The sequence below is a fragment of the Salvelinus sp. IW2-2015 genome, unplaced genomic scaffold, assembly GCF_002910315.2.
Source record: "Salvelinus sp. IW2-2015 unplaced genomic scaffold, ASM291031v2 Un_scaffold463, whole genome shotgun sequence".
Taxonomy (NCBI): Eukaryota; Metazoa; Chordata; class Actinopteri; order Salmoniformes; family Salmonidae; genus Salvelinus; species Salvelinus sp. IW2-2015.
In genome coordinates, this window is record NW_019942557.1 from 945,799 (window position 1) to 961,847 (window position 16,049).

A 16,049-nucleotide genomic window follows, 5' to 3' on the forward strand; every position below is an offset into this window, starting at 1 on the left:
TCATATGGTAATACATTTCATATGGTAATACATTTCATATGATAATACAGTTCATGAATATAGGGTGTAGCATGCACATCCATTGTGCAAGGAGAAAAAGAGATTGATGAAAATGAAGAAACTTGGGATTAACCTCTGTCTCTAACCTCTAAGCTAACACGATGGTCATACCATGGATCATTTAGTTATTCGATTTGGGATTTTAGGACCCCTTTAGGTATAAATTCAATAACATATTGAATTTGGCCTTTGCTACTACCGAGACGCATTGAATCGCACATTAATAATTGGCTAAAAAGACTGTCTAAAAAATAAATCATAAGGTTTTGAAGAGTCTGTCCTTTAACTAGGAGATATAAGAAAGCTCAGGAAATATTTTAGTTTTTTGGACACATATTTAACCCCTTATTTTTGTTGGCACAAAACTACCTCCATACTTCCATTAGTTTGTATGGGTTACCTTCAGACGGGTCGTAGAGCAAAACAGAAAACACTGAACGCTTTGGCCTTCCAACTATGGATAGAGTGGTCGTAGAGCAAAACAGAAAACACTGAACGCTTTGGCCTTCCAACTATGGATAGAGTGGTCGTAGTCGTTTTGAAGGCCAAACCGTTTGGACACTACATACATTTTTCGTGAGAAGACCGACTTTCAGGACATCTCATGGTCTGACAAACATCTCTGTAGCTTGGACACCTTCCACCGCTGATGCAGAAGACCAACATAGGTAGATGTGGCGGATTGAGACAAAAATATTGGATTTCTCTGAAATTATAACTGACAGATTTTGATGGGGATTTGTTTTAATCATGTTAATTAGATTGATGCATGTGTGGGCCAATAGACTCTTAATTAACCATGATTATAAAGGACTCAATAGAGGTGAAGGAAAAAAGGAAACTGCACACTGCTCTTGAAAGTATCACTGATCTTTAATAAGCTTACGTATTGGCCTCACGGCCTTCGTCAGAGCTTTTTTTGACGAAGGCCGTGAGGCCAATACGTAAGCTTATTAAAGATCAGTGATACTTTCAAGAGCAGTGTGCGGTTTCCTTATTCCTTCATCTTGTTCAACTGTTACCATGCACCTGCAAAAGAGATTGCTCAGATGTGCGAGTGCCTTTTGAATTTTGACTCAATAGAGGTAAAAGGACATTTTTATATATTGTTTAAGTTATGTCTATGCAGAACAACATAGTAAAGGTCAATAGAATCAGAATAAGAAATAGTAGAAATGAAAAAATGCCATCACAACCTTTTCATAAATTAACCAACATCTGCAGTAGCTTTGTTGCTCAGCTTTGTTGAGCTGAGCAACTGGTTTCTATATTTGTATATTTTATTGAGCAGTTAATTTACTAAATTATTTTAAGACTCTCTTGTGTCCTGTGGTTTAAGAGAGGCGACCTGCAAATAAAACTTGTTATCATTATCCCTCTAGAAATAACACTGTCCTGTTCCCCCAGAGACCAGAGTGTGTTATCATTATCCCTCTAGTAATAACATTGTCCTGTTTCCCCAGAGGTCAGAGTGTGTTATCATTATCCCTCTAGTAATAACATTGTCCTGTTCCCCCAGAGGTCAGMGTGTGTTATCATTATCCCTCTAGTAATAACACTGTCCTGTTCCCCCAGAGGTCAGAGTGTGTTATCATTATCCCTCTAGAAATAACACTGTCCTGTTCCCCCAGAGGTCCGAATGTGCATCTTTCCACGTGTGTGGGGTGATACTGCTGGGCCTGTGGTGCTCCTCTGTGCTGGCAGCTGGAAGCTGGTACCCCAAAACCCTACCCTGTGACGTCACCCTGGCCAGCAACGACACAATGGTCAACGTAGATTGCACTGAGAGAGGACTTCTGGAGGTCCCAAAGGACATCCCCAGAAACACCACCAACCTGACCCTCACCATCAACCACATCCCTCTCATTAACTCAACGTCCTTCCAGGGCCTGGAGAACCTCACCGAGATCGACATGCGCTGTAACTGCGTGCCCATCAAGATCGGCCCCAAGGACCGCATGTGCACAGAGAGTGTGACTATCAAGACAAACACCTTCAAAGACCTGAGGAATCTGAAGGCTCTGTATTTGGATGGGAATCAGCTTACCAGCATTCCAAAGGGTCTCCCTCCGAACCTCATTCTGCTCAGTCTAGAGGTGAATAAAATATATACCATTCTGAAAAGGAACCTCTCTGACATCACTAACGTACAGATTCTTTACCTGGGTCAAAATTGTTACTATCGTAACCCATGTAATGTTTCCTATCAAATTGAGGAGGGAGCATTTCTACAGCTTGATAACATGACTCTCCTATCCCTCAAGTCAAATAACCTATCCTACATACCCCCAAGATTACCGACAAGTCTCAGAGAGTTGTATCTCTATAACAACAAGATTGAAATGGTTACTGACAAAGATTTTCATAACCTAACCCAATTGGAGATACTTGACCTGAGCGGAAACTGCCCGCGCTGTTACAATGCACCATTTCCTTGTATTCCGTGTCCTAACAATTCACTTCAGATAGACACAAGCACCTTTAAAACGTTGACCAAACTGAGGATACTACGCATGCATAGTAACTCCCTTACGTATGTGCTTAGAGAGTGGTTTCAGAACTGTAAAGAGCTGCGAGTACTTGATCTCTCAACCAACTTTTTAGCTCGAGAGATAGCATTTACTTACTTCCCACAAGCTCTACCCAACCTGGAAGAATTGGACCTGTCTTTTAACTACGAGCTGCAGAGGTATCCAGCTACACTGCACCTTAGTTCCTCATTTTCCTCCCTGAAATCCTTGAAAGTACTCCGCATCAGGGCCTTCGTCTTCCAGCAACTCACCCTGGAAGACATCAGCCCACTGATTCATCTAAAGAACCTGGAGGTCATTGACTTGGGCACCAACTTCATCAAAATAACCAACCTCAGCATTCTAATGGAACTGAAAAGCTTAAAAATAATCAATTTATCTGACAATAAGATATCGTCCCCCTCTGAAAGTGGTCAGTCTGTTGCCTTTTCAGGAGGAGAAGCCATACATGGCTCCCCAATGTCAGATGCTGGGCATAGCCGCAATGGAGAAGTGAGAGAGATTCATTATTTTAGATACGATGAGTATGCTCGCAGCTGCAAATACAAGGACAAGGAGGATGGGACGCTGAATTCATTCGTCAATACCCAGTGCAGCAAGTTTGGAAAAACCCTGGATATCAGCAGGAATAATATATTTTTCCTTCACTCCAGATTCTTGAACCTTGCTGACCTTAGATGCCTAAATCTCTCTGGAAATGCCATGAGCCAAAGTCTAAATGGTTCTGAGTTTACTTTCCTCACTCAGTTACAGTACCTTGACTTCTCATTCAATCGTCTAGACCTTCTCTATTCCTCAGCGTTTCAGGAACTGAGTTGTTTAGTTATCTTGGACATAAGCAACAACAACCATTACTTTGAATCTGAGGGTTTGACCCACATGCTTAATTTCACCAAAAATCTGACCAAACTGAAGATATTACTAATGAACTATAATAAGATTTCTACATCCACCAACACAGAGCTGGAGAGTCTCTCTCTGGAGAAGTTAGAGTTCAAAGGTAACCGTTTAGATATGCTTTGGAGAGACGGTGATACAAGATACATCGACTACTTCAAAAAACTGCTAAATCTGAGGGTCCTAGACATCTCTCACAACAACCTCAACTTCATCCCTCAGCAAGTCTTCCAAGGCCTGCCAGACAAACTCACTAATCTCTACATCAACAACAACAAACTGAAGATTTTTAGTTGGGAGAAGCTGATTATTCTTCAGTACTTAGAGGTCCTAGATCTCAGTAGCAATAGCATATCAACAGTTCCCCCAGAGCTCTCCAACTGCACCAGATCTCTCAAGACTCTCCTCTTACGCAGAAATCAAATATCCAAACTCTCTGCGTATTTCCTCAAGGACGCCTTTAGTTTGAAGTATCTGGATCTCAGTTTCAATCACATTCAAAACATTGAGCAGACCAGCATGCCTGATGATGTTGTCGATCAAATGGACACGTTAGTCCTGAACAACAACAAGTTCATGTGCAACTGTAACGCCCTCATGTTTGTGATGTGGCTGAACCGCACCATGGTGAACATCCCCAGACTGGCCACCGCTGTGACCTGTGCTGCTCCAGGAGCCCAGAGGGGTCATCCGGTAATCTCCCTGGACCTAGAACTGCAGGCCTGCCAGCATAACTACCTATCCATCATCCTCTACATCCTCCTCACATCCCTGGTGCTCAGCTTCGTCACCCTCTCCATCTCCAGCCACCTCTTCCTCTGGGACGTGTGGTACCTCTACCACTTCCTCCTGGCCAAGTTCAAAGGCTACAGACGCCTGTCCTCGCCGAGCGCTTCCTACGACGCCTTCGTGGTGTACGACAAGAAGGACCCGGAGGTATCTGAGTGGGTGCTGAAGGAGCTGCTTGTTCAGCTGGAGAACCATGGGGACCACCCCTTACAGCTGTGTCTGGAGGAACGAGACTGGATCCCTGGCTGCCCCCTGATTGACAACCTCTCCCAGAGCATTCACCAGAGCAAGAGGACCATGTTCATACTGACGAACAAGTACATCAAGAGCGGGGACTTCAAGACCGCATTCTACATGGCCCATCAGAGGCTTATGGATGAGAGAGATGATGTGATTGTCTTGATTTTCCTGGAAAAAGTCCCCAGTCACTCAAAGTACCTGAGACTCAGGAAGAGGTTGTATAGGCGGTCAGTGATGGAGTGGCCAACAAATCCTCAAGCGCAGCAATACTTTTGGTTTAGCCTAAGGAGTGTACTGGTAACAGACAGTCAAAAACAATACAGTAATCTCTTCAAGGAGACTCTTTGAAAAAGGCCAAACACAATGATTTTTCGCCATGTTAAGAATACATAGCATTGCCCTTTTTTGTGATTGTGTAATGATTGTGTAATGTCTTTAATGACAAAAAGAGGGAAGCAAACCAATGGAGAACTTCATCAATTAATCTATGAAGTTTCTGTTTGATTTAGCTCAGATGGTGGGATGGGAATCTGTGGCTATGGTGCCAGCCAGTCAGAGGCACTCAAAAACAATACAGTAATCTCTTCAGGAAGATTCTTTGAAATTTTTTCACTTAGAATACACCTTACCCCCTGGGCACACACTGGTTGAATTGACGTTGTTTCCACGTCATTTCAATAAAATGACATGGAAACAAGATGGAATAGACGTTGAATTGACATCTGTGCCCAGTGGGTAGTGTAGACTTTTTATGTGGTAATTGTTGTAAATGTGACAATTATCTTAAAGACGGTTTTAAGGTTTACAGTAAATGTAATGTATCTGGTGAGAATATGGTTTTAAGGTTTACAGTAAATGTAATGTATCTGGTGAGAATATTTAGATATGAATTTTCATCTCTAATACTGACTGATTATGTTTGCTGTACTGCAATGCTTATAAATATATTGCCTCAATCTCCTATCCTGCTGCGGAGAGTAAGGTAACAATAAATGTATAAAAATAATAATGATTCACAAAATGTTTAATTGATTCTGCCTTTAATCTCTTGATGCATGCCATATGAAACAGTATAAAAATAAATTAATTACAGAAAGTAGGAAGAAAATCAGAAGAGAACTTCCCTAATAACATGCCCCAACACTGACTACCCAGAATCCACCTGACTGAGGCAACCAACCAGCTTGTTGAACACATTTGACTAACTCTAGCTGCAAGGGGAATTTTAGTTGCACTTCAATGTGTGTTTGAGTAGAGAGGAATTGAGTCATTACACAAGGGACTACATCGATGGAAACAAAAAGAAAACGAACAGTCCCCTGCAGTTTTATTAAACTTTTTTGCTAATTGGTAACTAAACTATCAGGCACTACTTATTTGAAAGGCTTTCAAAATCTCACAAGGAATCAACGGTAAACAATATGGTAAGTTTGATTCACATCAGTTATTATTAATATATGTAGGGTATGTGTCTATTTAGGGTATTTGGGGTATTTGGGGTATTTGTTTTTCTCAAGCGGCAAAATTGATAATGAAACATGAGAAAATACATGACTTTTTAAAGGGGAAGTAGTGATATTTCACAATCGCTACATTCACAAATGCCATTTCTATCTAGGCAAACATATTGTAGATAACTAGTATGCGGAAATTAGTAGTATGTCCTCCATCACAAAGCTATTGCTATTGAGCTATTGTACATAAAATGTGTGCTTGTAGGCCAGCCCTTGATCTTTACTCTCAGTTCCATTACATTACACATAAGAGTCATTGGGTGAAGGCGTCTTCTGTGAGGGGGGATTTGTTAAGAGCCCCGACGCTCAGTCTGACCATTAACACGAATGGCTTGCAGTACGTTTTTGGAAGCATAAGGACCTTATCTTTGATATCAGCGAGAAATAACATCGCACACGGCCAAATCTCCACGTTACAGCACATGTTTACGGAAGACAGACGGAAGACAGAGGGACCACCTGTGCTAATTAGCTATCTAGCATGCTCTGAACACCTGTGCTAATTAGCTATCTAGCATGCTCTGAACACCTGTGCTAATTAGCTATCTAGCACGCTCTGAACACCTGTGCTAATTAGCTATCTAGCACGCTCTGAACACCTGTGCTAATTAGCNACCTGTGCTAATTAGCTATCTAGCACGCTCTGAACACCTGTGCTAATTAGCTATCTAGCACGCTCTGAACACCTGTGCTAATTAGCTATCTAGCATGCTCTGAACACCTGTGCTAATTAGCTACCTAGCACGCTCTGAACATCTGTGCTAATTAGCTATCTAGCATGCCATGAACACCTGTGGTAATGAGCTATCTAGCATACTCCAAATACCTGTGGTAAAGTGCTATTTAGTATGCTCTGAACACCTGTGTGTAACGGAAGATGGCCGCCAGAAATGTGTTGTCACTGAAAAAATAATGTTGGCTGAAACTGTGATAAAACAGTGTACAGTAAGTGTGTATTATGCATTTGTGAAATTATGTTGATGTGATATGAAAGTAAAGGGTACAGTTGAAGTTGGAAGTTTACATACACTTAGGTTGGAGTGATTAAAACTCGTTTTTCAACCACTCCACACATTTCTTGTTAACAAACTATAGTTTTGGCAAGTCAGTTAGGACATCTACTTTCTGCATGACACAAGTCATTTTTCAAACAATTGTTTACAGACAGATTATTTCACTTATAATTCACTGTATCACAATTCCAGTGGGTCAGAAGTTTAAATACACTAAGTTGACTGTGCCTTTAAACAGCTTGGAAAATTCCAGAAAAGGACGTCATGGCTTTAGAAGCTTCTGATAGGCTAATTGACATAATTTGAGTCAATTGGAGGTGTACCTGTGGATGTATTTCAAGGCCTACCTTCAAACTCAGTGCCTCTTTGCTTGACATCATGGGATATTCAAAAGAAACCAGCCAAGACCTCAGAAAAAAATGGTAGATCTCCACAAGTCTGGTTCATCCTTGGGAACAATTTCCAAATGCCTGAAGGTACCACATTCATCTGTACAAACAATAGTATGCAAGTATGAACACCATGGGACCACGCAACCATCACACCGCTCAGGAAGGAGACGCGTTCTGTCTCCTAGAGATGAATGTACTTTGGTGCGAAAAGTGCAAATCACTCCCAGAACAACAGCAAAGGACATTGTGAAGATGCTGGAGGAAACAGGTACAAAAGTATCTATATCCACTGTAAAACGAGTCCTATATCGACATAACCTGAAAGGCTGCTCAGCAAGGAAGAAGCCACTGCTCCAAAACTGCGATAAAAAAGCCAGAATACGGTTTGCAACTGCACATGGGGACAAAGATCGTACTTTTTCTGAGAAATGTCCTCTGGTCTGATGAAACAAAAATAAAACTGTTTGGCCCTAATGACCATCATTATGTTTGGAGGAAAAAGGGGGAGGCTTGCAAGCCAATGAAAACCATCCCAACCGTGAAGCACGGGGATGGAAGCATCATGTTGTGGGGGTGCTTTGCTGCAGAAGGGACTGGTGCACTTCACAAAATAGATGACATCATGAGAAAGGAAAATTATGTGGATATATTGAAGCAACATCTCAAGACATCAGTCAGGAAGTTAAAGCTTGGTCGCAAATGAGTCTTCCAAATGGACAATGACCCCAAGCATACTTCCAAAGTTGTGGCAAAATGGCTTAAGGACAACAAAGTCCAGGTATTGGAGTGGCCATCACAAAGCCCTGACCTCAATCCAATAGGAAATTTGTGGGCAGAACTGAAAAAGTGTGTGCGAGCGAGGAGGTCTACAAACCTGACTCAGTTACACCAGCTCTGCAGGAGGAATGGGCCAAAATTCACCCAAATCATTGTGGGAAGCTTGTAGAAGGCTACCCGAAACTTTCGACCCAAGTAACAATTTATAGGCAATGCTACCAAATACTAATTGAGTGTATGTAAACTTCTGACCCAATGGGAATGTGATGAAAGAAATAAAAGCTGAAATAAATAATTCTCTCTACTATTATTCTGACATTTCACATTCTTAAAATAAAGTGGTGATCCTAATTGACCTAAGACAGGGCATTTTTACTAGGATTAAATGTCAGGAATTGTTAAACTGAGTTTAAATGTGTCTGGCTAAGGTGTATGTAAACTTCCGACTTCAACTGTATCTAGAACTGTATCGCAATTGATAATTGATTCACGTTGACATGGAGTATATGGCTGTTTTTTTCTACCAGAGCCAGTCTACCTCTGAAAATAACATGTCTTATAAGGTCCTTGGATTTCAAGGAGTAATGGTAGGCTCCTTGAGAGTACATCTTGGGCTACTTACATCTTGGGCTACTTGTAGGTCTACTCCACACAGTGGAGGCTGGCGGACGTTCCATTTATTCCATTTCAGCCATTACAAAGAGCCCGTCCTTCTATAGCTCCTCCAACCAGCGTCCTCTGACTCCACGTTAGTTAGACATCTCCTCATGAATCATTAGTCTTTCATTAATCTGTCATTATATTTCCATCCTCACACGTTTGTACTTTATATTTACAGGCTGCTACCACCTGCTGGTTACAGTTGGCATCATTGTTCCTGTGTCACTTCCTGGTCATAAATACCTCATGTACCTTATGGATGCCATGGCAGTTTCCATGTGACATTAAGGTGGTCAATACTTCCAAAACCACTAATGACATCATCTTCAATTGTGAGGAGCGTCAACTGAGAAATGTACCTGTTGGTATCACCAGGAATGTGACTGTGCTGGACCTATCAGAAAACAACATCCAGAATGTATCTTTTGGTGCATTTTCTAATCTGGAGAACCTGACCGTTCTCAATCTCAACTGGGTCAACCAGAACCATATAAGTCACATTGCCGAAGGTGCCTTCAAAAATCTGACAAACCTGCAGGACCTAAGGCTTAATGGAAATGGCCTCATTGAAATTCCACAAAACCTCCCACTCAGCCTGGAAAAACTCATGCTGGACAATAACAAAATAAATTTCTTGAATATGAGCAACCTCTCTGGTATAACACATGTGAAGGAGCTTTTCTTATCCAAAAACTGTTACTACTGGAATCCTTGTGAGAATAATTTTACTATAGGAAACGGCACATTCTCAGCATTGATTAACTTAGAAGTTTTGACGTTGGCCTTTAATAATTTAACTCAAGTTCCAAAAGAACTTCCAAGCTCTTTAAAAACATTACGGCTTGAATCTAACAAGATACAGTATATTGATAAGGATGATTTCCATGGACTAACCGATCTACAGACCCTTGAATTACAGGGAAACTGTCCACGATGCTCCAATGCTCCATTTCCGTGTGTCCCCTGTCTCAAAATCTCCCTAGATATTCATCCTTATGCATTTCATGGCCTTACAGAGTTACAGACACTGCACCTAGCAGGGAACTCACTCGGTTTCATCAATAACTCCTGGTTTGAGAGTTTAAACAATCTTAAACAACTGTTTCTCTCTTATAATTTCTTGTCTAAGGCTATGACTGAAGGAATTTTTTTTAGCTATCTACCAAAGCTAGAAGTTATGGATTTGTCATTCAATTATGATTTGTTAGCCTACCCTGACACCCTACTGCTTTCAAGACAGTTTTCTAAATTGGTGTCACTTAGAACATTACATATAGCAGGTTATGTTTTTAAAGAAATCCAGTCAGATACTCTCAGCCCTCTCCATCATCTAAAAAATCTGTCAGCGTTAAACATGGGAATTAATTTCATTGTTCGCTCTAATTCTACCATATTCAGAAAATTCTCACACTTGAAACTAATATACCTCGCAGAAAATAGGTTGTATCCAGTTTCAGTGAGCGATTCACCAGGCCGTGTCTTAGGAAGCAATTCAAAGCCGGCGCTGCACAAGTCACCTCTCACTAGTCACTATTCACATTCAAAGGATTTTTCCTTTGAGTTAAAACACGGCCTTGTGAAACAAGAGTGCTTTGACTCTGGTCGAGTGCTGGTCCTTAGTTCAAATAATATCTTCTTCATTTCTCCAAAGCAATTTGAGGGCTATGGTGACATTGCATGTCTGAACCTATCAAGAAATGGATTTTCTGCAGCACTGAATGGGACAGAGTTCACGACGTTACCAGCCCTAACATATCTGGACCTGTCGTTTAACAAGATTGACCTGGCCTATAACAATGCATTTAAGGAATTACACAAACTACAAGTATTAGATCTAAGCTACAACAGCCACTATTTTGGAGTGTCAGGTGTGACACATAATTTAAATTTTTTGACAAATCTACCAGCTTTGAAAGTACTGAATATGTCAAACAATAAAATTTTTACATTAACAACTAAGCAGATGACAAGCGCATCTTTGAAAGAGCTTCAATTTCAACACAATTTGTTGGCCACATTATGGAAAGAGAGGGACGGCTCATACAACAGCCTTTTTAAAAACCTGGTGAATTTAACCTATCTGGATATATCATTCAACAGCATTGAGAAGATTCCATCAACAGTCTATGAAAACTTACCGTATACCCTTCAGAAACTATGCATTAGTCATAATTTACTCACCCATTTCGATTGGGATAAACTGGCTAGTTTCCAACAACTGAATATTCTGGATCTAAGCTATAATTCTTTATATCACATGTCAGCAAATCTCTCAAACTTCACAAATGCACTTCAGATGCTTGACTTGAGCTACAATCAGATTGGTCAACTCTCTGATGGATTTCTTAAAGGTGCCCAAAACCTTCAGATACTTGACCTCAGTCACAACCAACTGACTATCGTCAACGAGACCACCGTCCTATCGGGCCCTGAAAACTACATGAAAACCTTGTCCTTGCAAGGTAATCCATTCCAGTGTACCTGTGACTTATTAGAGTTCATCCTGTGGAATAAGCATAACAAAGACGTCGAGATCCCCAGACTGGCCACTGAGTTGATCTGCAACATGCCAGCCAAAACGAGAGGCCAACCAGTGATACTGTTTGACATTAAAGAATGCGTCAATGACAACAATGCCTTCCTGATGTACTCCCTCTCTGCTTCCTTGATCATGCTCACCATGGCCATCACCATGACAGCTCATATGTTTTATTGGGATGCTTCCTATATTCTATACTACCTGAGGGCGAAGCTGAAGGGCTACCATTCCTTTGGGTCCGCAACAACAGACAATCTCTATGATGCTTTTGTTACCTACGACACCAGAGACCCGTTGGTGTCAGACTGGGTGCTGAACCACCTGCGGGTGCAGCTGGAGGAGAGGGGGGAGAAACACCTGCCTCTCTGTCTGGAGGAGCGAGACTGGGTCCCAGGGGTCCCCCTGATAGACAACCTCTCCCACAGCATCCGACAGAGCCGCAAGACCGTTTTTGTGCTGACCGAGGCATATGTCAGGACCGGGAGCTTCAGGATGGCTGTGTACTTGGCCCACCAGAGGCTGCTGGATGAAAACATGGATGTGATCGTGCTGGTTCTCCTGGAACCTGTACTGCAGCACTCTCACTTCCTCCGTCTGCGGCGGCATCTGTGTGGGAAGAGTGTTCTGGAATGGACCCGGACTGCAGCCGCAGAGCCCTGGTTCTGGCAGTGCCTGAGGAACGCTGTCAGGTTAGACAACCAGGTGATGTACAACCAGATGTACTCCAGGTACTTCACCAATAAGTAGAGCAACATGCCAGACCAGAGACTCAAGAGGGAGGTAGCTTTCTCACACAAATAGACTAAGCAGTTAAACACAACAACTGCAATCCCTTTTTACAAGCTCTTATTATATCATTTTGTCTATCTCTGCACTGAACAATATGAATGATTCTGTACATCTGAAATCAACAATACGTAAAGAAATGTTCTATTCGTTGCTTTAATGCCAAAGACTATGGCCACCAGTTATTATACTTGTGGTTAAATTTCTCAGTTTGATAATATCTATGGTTAGTGGGTGGTTCTAAACTGAATTTTCAAAGGTTTTTGCTAATATGTTCAAACTTCATGCCATTTGTAAGTAGATATCTGATTTAAAAAACTAATAATATTGGAGCAGTCCGTCTGTGGGCATCTGTCTTTATGGGATAACAGTCAAATTAATGTTTCATTAGGCTCAGATGGGGGGGGGTGAATCTGGGGCTGTGGTGTCAGCCGGTCAGTGGCACTTATGGTATGTGACAATAAAAACATTATTTTTATTTATTTTCTAGCTGGCCTACATTGATTGAATTGAACTGAAATTGTTATAACTCATTGTTTTATTATATGAATTATCATTTCAAAAGATCACAAATTCAAAACATTGTATAGGGAATCTCTTTGAACTACGCAGACAGTCACAGCACCAGTGTGCTTTACGATCATGCATTATCTAAAATGCATTATCTAAAATGTAATCAACTAGTAGTACTACTATGTTTCTAATGCAAACCAATGAAGTCAGGGTTACCATCTGATGTAATACTGTGTTAATCCACAGGATGTCATTATTGACACAATCACGAAGAGTTACCGGTGACAGTGGACTGGTTTGGCGTTGGCAGCAATGCTCTGAAATGGTGCCCTAAATCATATCAGATAAAAAGTCGTTGTCCAGTACGATAAACAAATAAAACCATAACTATTATTTATGCTCTCTCTCGCTTGTAAAGATTACGTAATATATATTTTCCCCAACCAAGTTGTGCAAGAGAGTGAAGGGACGTGACGTCATGCTGTAAATTAGCATATTGCGGAGTATAATAGACTTTGATTGACCAGCCCGCCTTCACTTGTGCTCTGCGCCATCTGGATTGAGACTCATCTGTATCCAATACACCTCCGGTGAGTGCGCAAACAAATGATTTCTTGTCAAAGGGCCTACATAGCATGTTTAAACAACTAGGTTAACTTTACAGCCATATAGTATGTTATGTCGTGTAGGCTATAAATGGTTCGAACCGCTGCAATAGCCTTAGGCATAAAAGCTTGCTCACTTAATGTATTTCTAGATGTTAAGTCATATTCAATAGTGTAATTGTTTGTTCTCTCACTTGACGTGGGTACCCTCCTAGTAAGTGTCTGTTTTCTTTTGAGTGAAACGTGTGGATCTTTTAACGTAGGCTACAATGTTGCCTACAAATATTATCATGTCTTGATTTAGGATGTGCTACAATGTCAATATGACAAAGCAAATGTGCAAATGCTGACCTGAATGGTCGACGCCACTAGTTAGCCTCAACCTGTTTTGCGATGCTGCCCAAGCAGGGCGGTGGTTGTTAGACAGCTCTCACAGAATGGCACAATGATGTTCTCCAGATTTGTCGCCAATAATGAGAACACGTGCTCGTAGAATAAACTGCATAAATAATGACATTTTACGTAGTTTTTTGTAAATCTAGAAAAGTAATGGACTAGATTGTGTATATACTCGAATTAGATGTGGGCTGTTTGCCCTGCCTTACAGGGGGAGAATGAAAGCGTTTCTTAACCCCCCCCCAACACATGTGCTGTAGGGGATTGTGCTCTTTGTCTGCTTTTGGGGTTTGATTCGAATGTATAGGCCTATTAAGAGTAACTATTATGGAAGCTGTGCTAAATTGTGTGCAAGGCCCATGGTTACATAGACGGTTTTGTTTATTTGCCAATCGGGAATAAATTATTGCTTTTTCATTTGCATTGAAACTAGATGTCTAATTGTTCAGTGTCATCTGCTCTATGACCAGATCCTCTGCAAAGATGTCTGACAAGCCAGATCTTGCGGAAGTCTCCAACTTTGACAAGACCAAGTTGAAGAAGACCGAAACGCAGGAGAAAAACCCCTTGCCCACCAAAGAAAGTATGTTAGGTTTATTCTACGTCAAATGCTGATTATCCTTTGTGAAATTTGTGTTGTCTTACTGATAAGTTGACACTGTGTGCAAACATGAAGAACTAACATGGTATCCCCTTCCTTGCAGCCATTGAACAGGAGAAGCAAGCAACAGCATGAAAGCCCAAGCCTCCACTATGCACTGTACATTCCACGAGCGTTGCCTTTTTTTCCACCTCTTTTAGCTGTATAACTGTAACCAAAACCTAAGTTGCATTGTAATTGGGCAGAAGCCTGTACAGCCTCCTCCCTAGAACCCTCCCCCTCCCTCCCTTTTACATAAAGTCTGAAAGGAAACAACTACTGACTGGCAGCCTGACTAGGAGGATGTGTTGCTCGTCCCGTGCTGACTCACTTCAGCGCTCTGTCACCTGTCCCTGCCGTGTCCCTGCATCCAGCAACTTGTGGTTGTGAAGGGAAGAGCAAGGGTGTGATGGATCAGCCCAACCAGGGACCCACACGTCTGACGTCCAGTGTAGTTCAGCTTCTGGCCACCTGTTGAAATGCTTTCAAATCAAGCAGTGTTTTGTTTTTTGTTACCTGTTCAATTGTTTTGTATAAGTTCAATTCTTGGAATGCACAAGTTTGTTTTGATATGCAATTAAAAAAAGTAACTGTTTGGAATTGTCATTTTCATTTTGAATATACTGACATTTGTTTCAAGATTCACATTGTACACCATGTTCTACATTAATGTTCATTACAACTCTGCAAGTGTGTCTACCAAATTGGGGCTATCCTTTTGGACTACTGGAATTATATTCTATACTGTTGACTGGCTGTGCAATCACTGTTAATCAGACTCAAAGCCATGGGTTTCTAACTGCTGGACTGTGGTGGCAGTTTAGTCATTTAGCATGCTTATCCAGAGTAATTTCCAGTTAGCCTTAAACTGGCTAGGTGAGGCAACTATTTCAGTTAAGTGCAAAGGTGCTGCTAGAAGGGAAAGACTCGTGACTTTTTTTTTTTTAATGCTGGTGATCTTGTTTCACTGATGCACTAGTGGGCTTTGGCACACTAAGTGGATGAGCCCTTGGCACAGTGCACACAACTGACCTAGAAAAGCACCATTGGCACACCACTACAACTGGCTTAATGGCCTGCCTGCCCCAGCAAAACACTGAACCCATGGGCTGAGCTTGTGGTAGGAAAGCCACATTCTTAAAGGACTTATTACTTAGTTGGGCTGGACTTGGGACATATTACAATGGCCAAAATGGCTGTTCCCACAATAGTAATTGCATAGCTTCGATTGTACTGGACGTTTTCATGGAGGGGGGTGGGGTGACCATATTGCAATGATGCCTTGTCTGAATACAACAATCCCGTCTCATCCTACAGGCAACAAGCATTTTGGCAATATGTTCTAACAATTTCAGAAGTTTAGCCACCAATGGAGATGGCTTGCGTACTTCAATGCAGGTTTTACTAGTCAATTAACTCATCCCCATAATTTGATACAGCTATCAGCAGGTGTATAGTCAGGTTAAGTGGATTGCTGTTAGTCTTAATGACAATCCCACTGAAAGCGGCTGATCTCTCCAGCCGAGTGTTTTTGATTTCCCCGTTATTCCTGGACACCATGGTCTCGTACCAGATTAATTTAGTCAGGTGCTTATGCTGCGTTCAGAACAACTGGGAACTCAGATATTCTACATCAGACCGTTCAAGACAACTGGGGACTCCTTGTGGGGGGGGACACATGCTCCGACTCATCTTTT

The 16,049-nt window shown here is 41.6% G+C and overlaps 2 protein-coding genes across 2 annotated transcripts; both read left to right on the forward strand.

Moving 5' to 3' along the window:
- Window positions 1-1,736: 1,736 nt before the first annotated feature.
- On the forward strand, window positions 1,737-5,308 carry tlr7 (toll-like receptor 7). The gene has a single exon (XM_024135489.2). It carries the CDS (start codon window positions 1,824-1,826, stop codon window positions 4,863-4,865), a length of 3,042 nt encoding a protein of 1,013 aa, XP_023991257.2. The 5' UTR covers window positions 1,737-1,823; the 3' UTR covers window positions 4,866-5,308.
- Window positions 5,309-5,744: 436 nt separating this feature from the next.
- On the forward strand, window positions 5,745-14,612 carry LOC112068352 (toll-like receptor 8). The gene is made up of 5 exons (XM_024135484.2): window positions 5,745-5,941; window positions 9,052-12,155; window positions 13,239-13,301; window positions 14,183-14,295; window positions 14,417-14,612. The coding sequence occupies exons 1-5, from the start codon at window positions 5,939-5,941 to the stop codon at window positions 14,446-14,448; spliced, it is 3,315 nt and encodes a 1,104-aa protein (XP_023991252.2). The 5' UTR covers window positions 5,745-5,938; the 3' UTR covers window positions 14,449-14,612.
- Window positions 14,613-16,049: the final 1,437 nt, after the last annotated feature.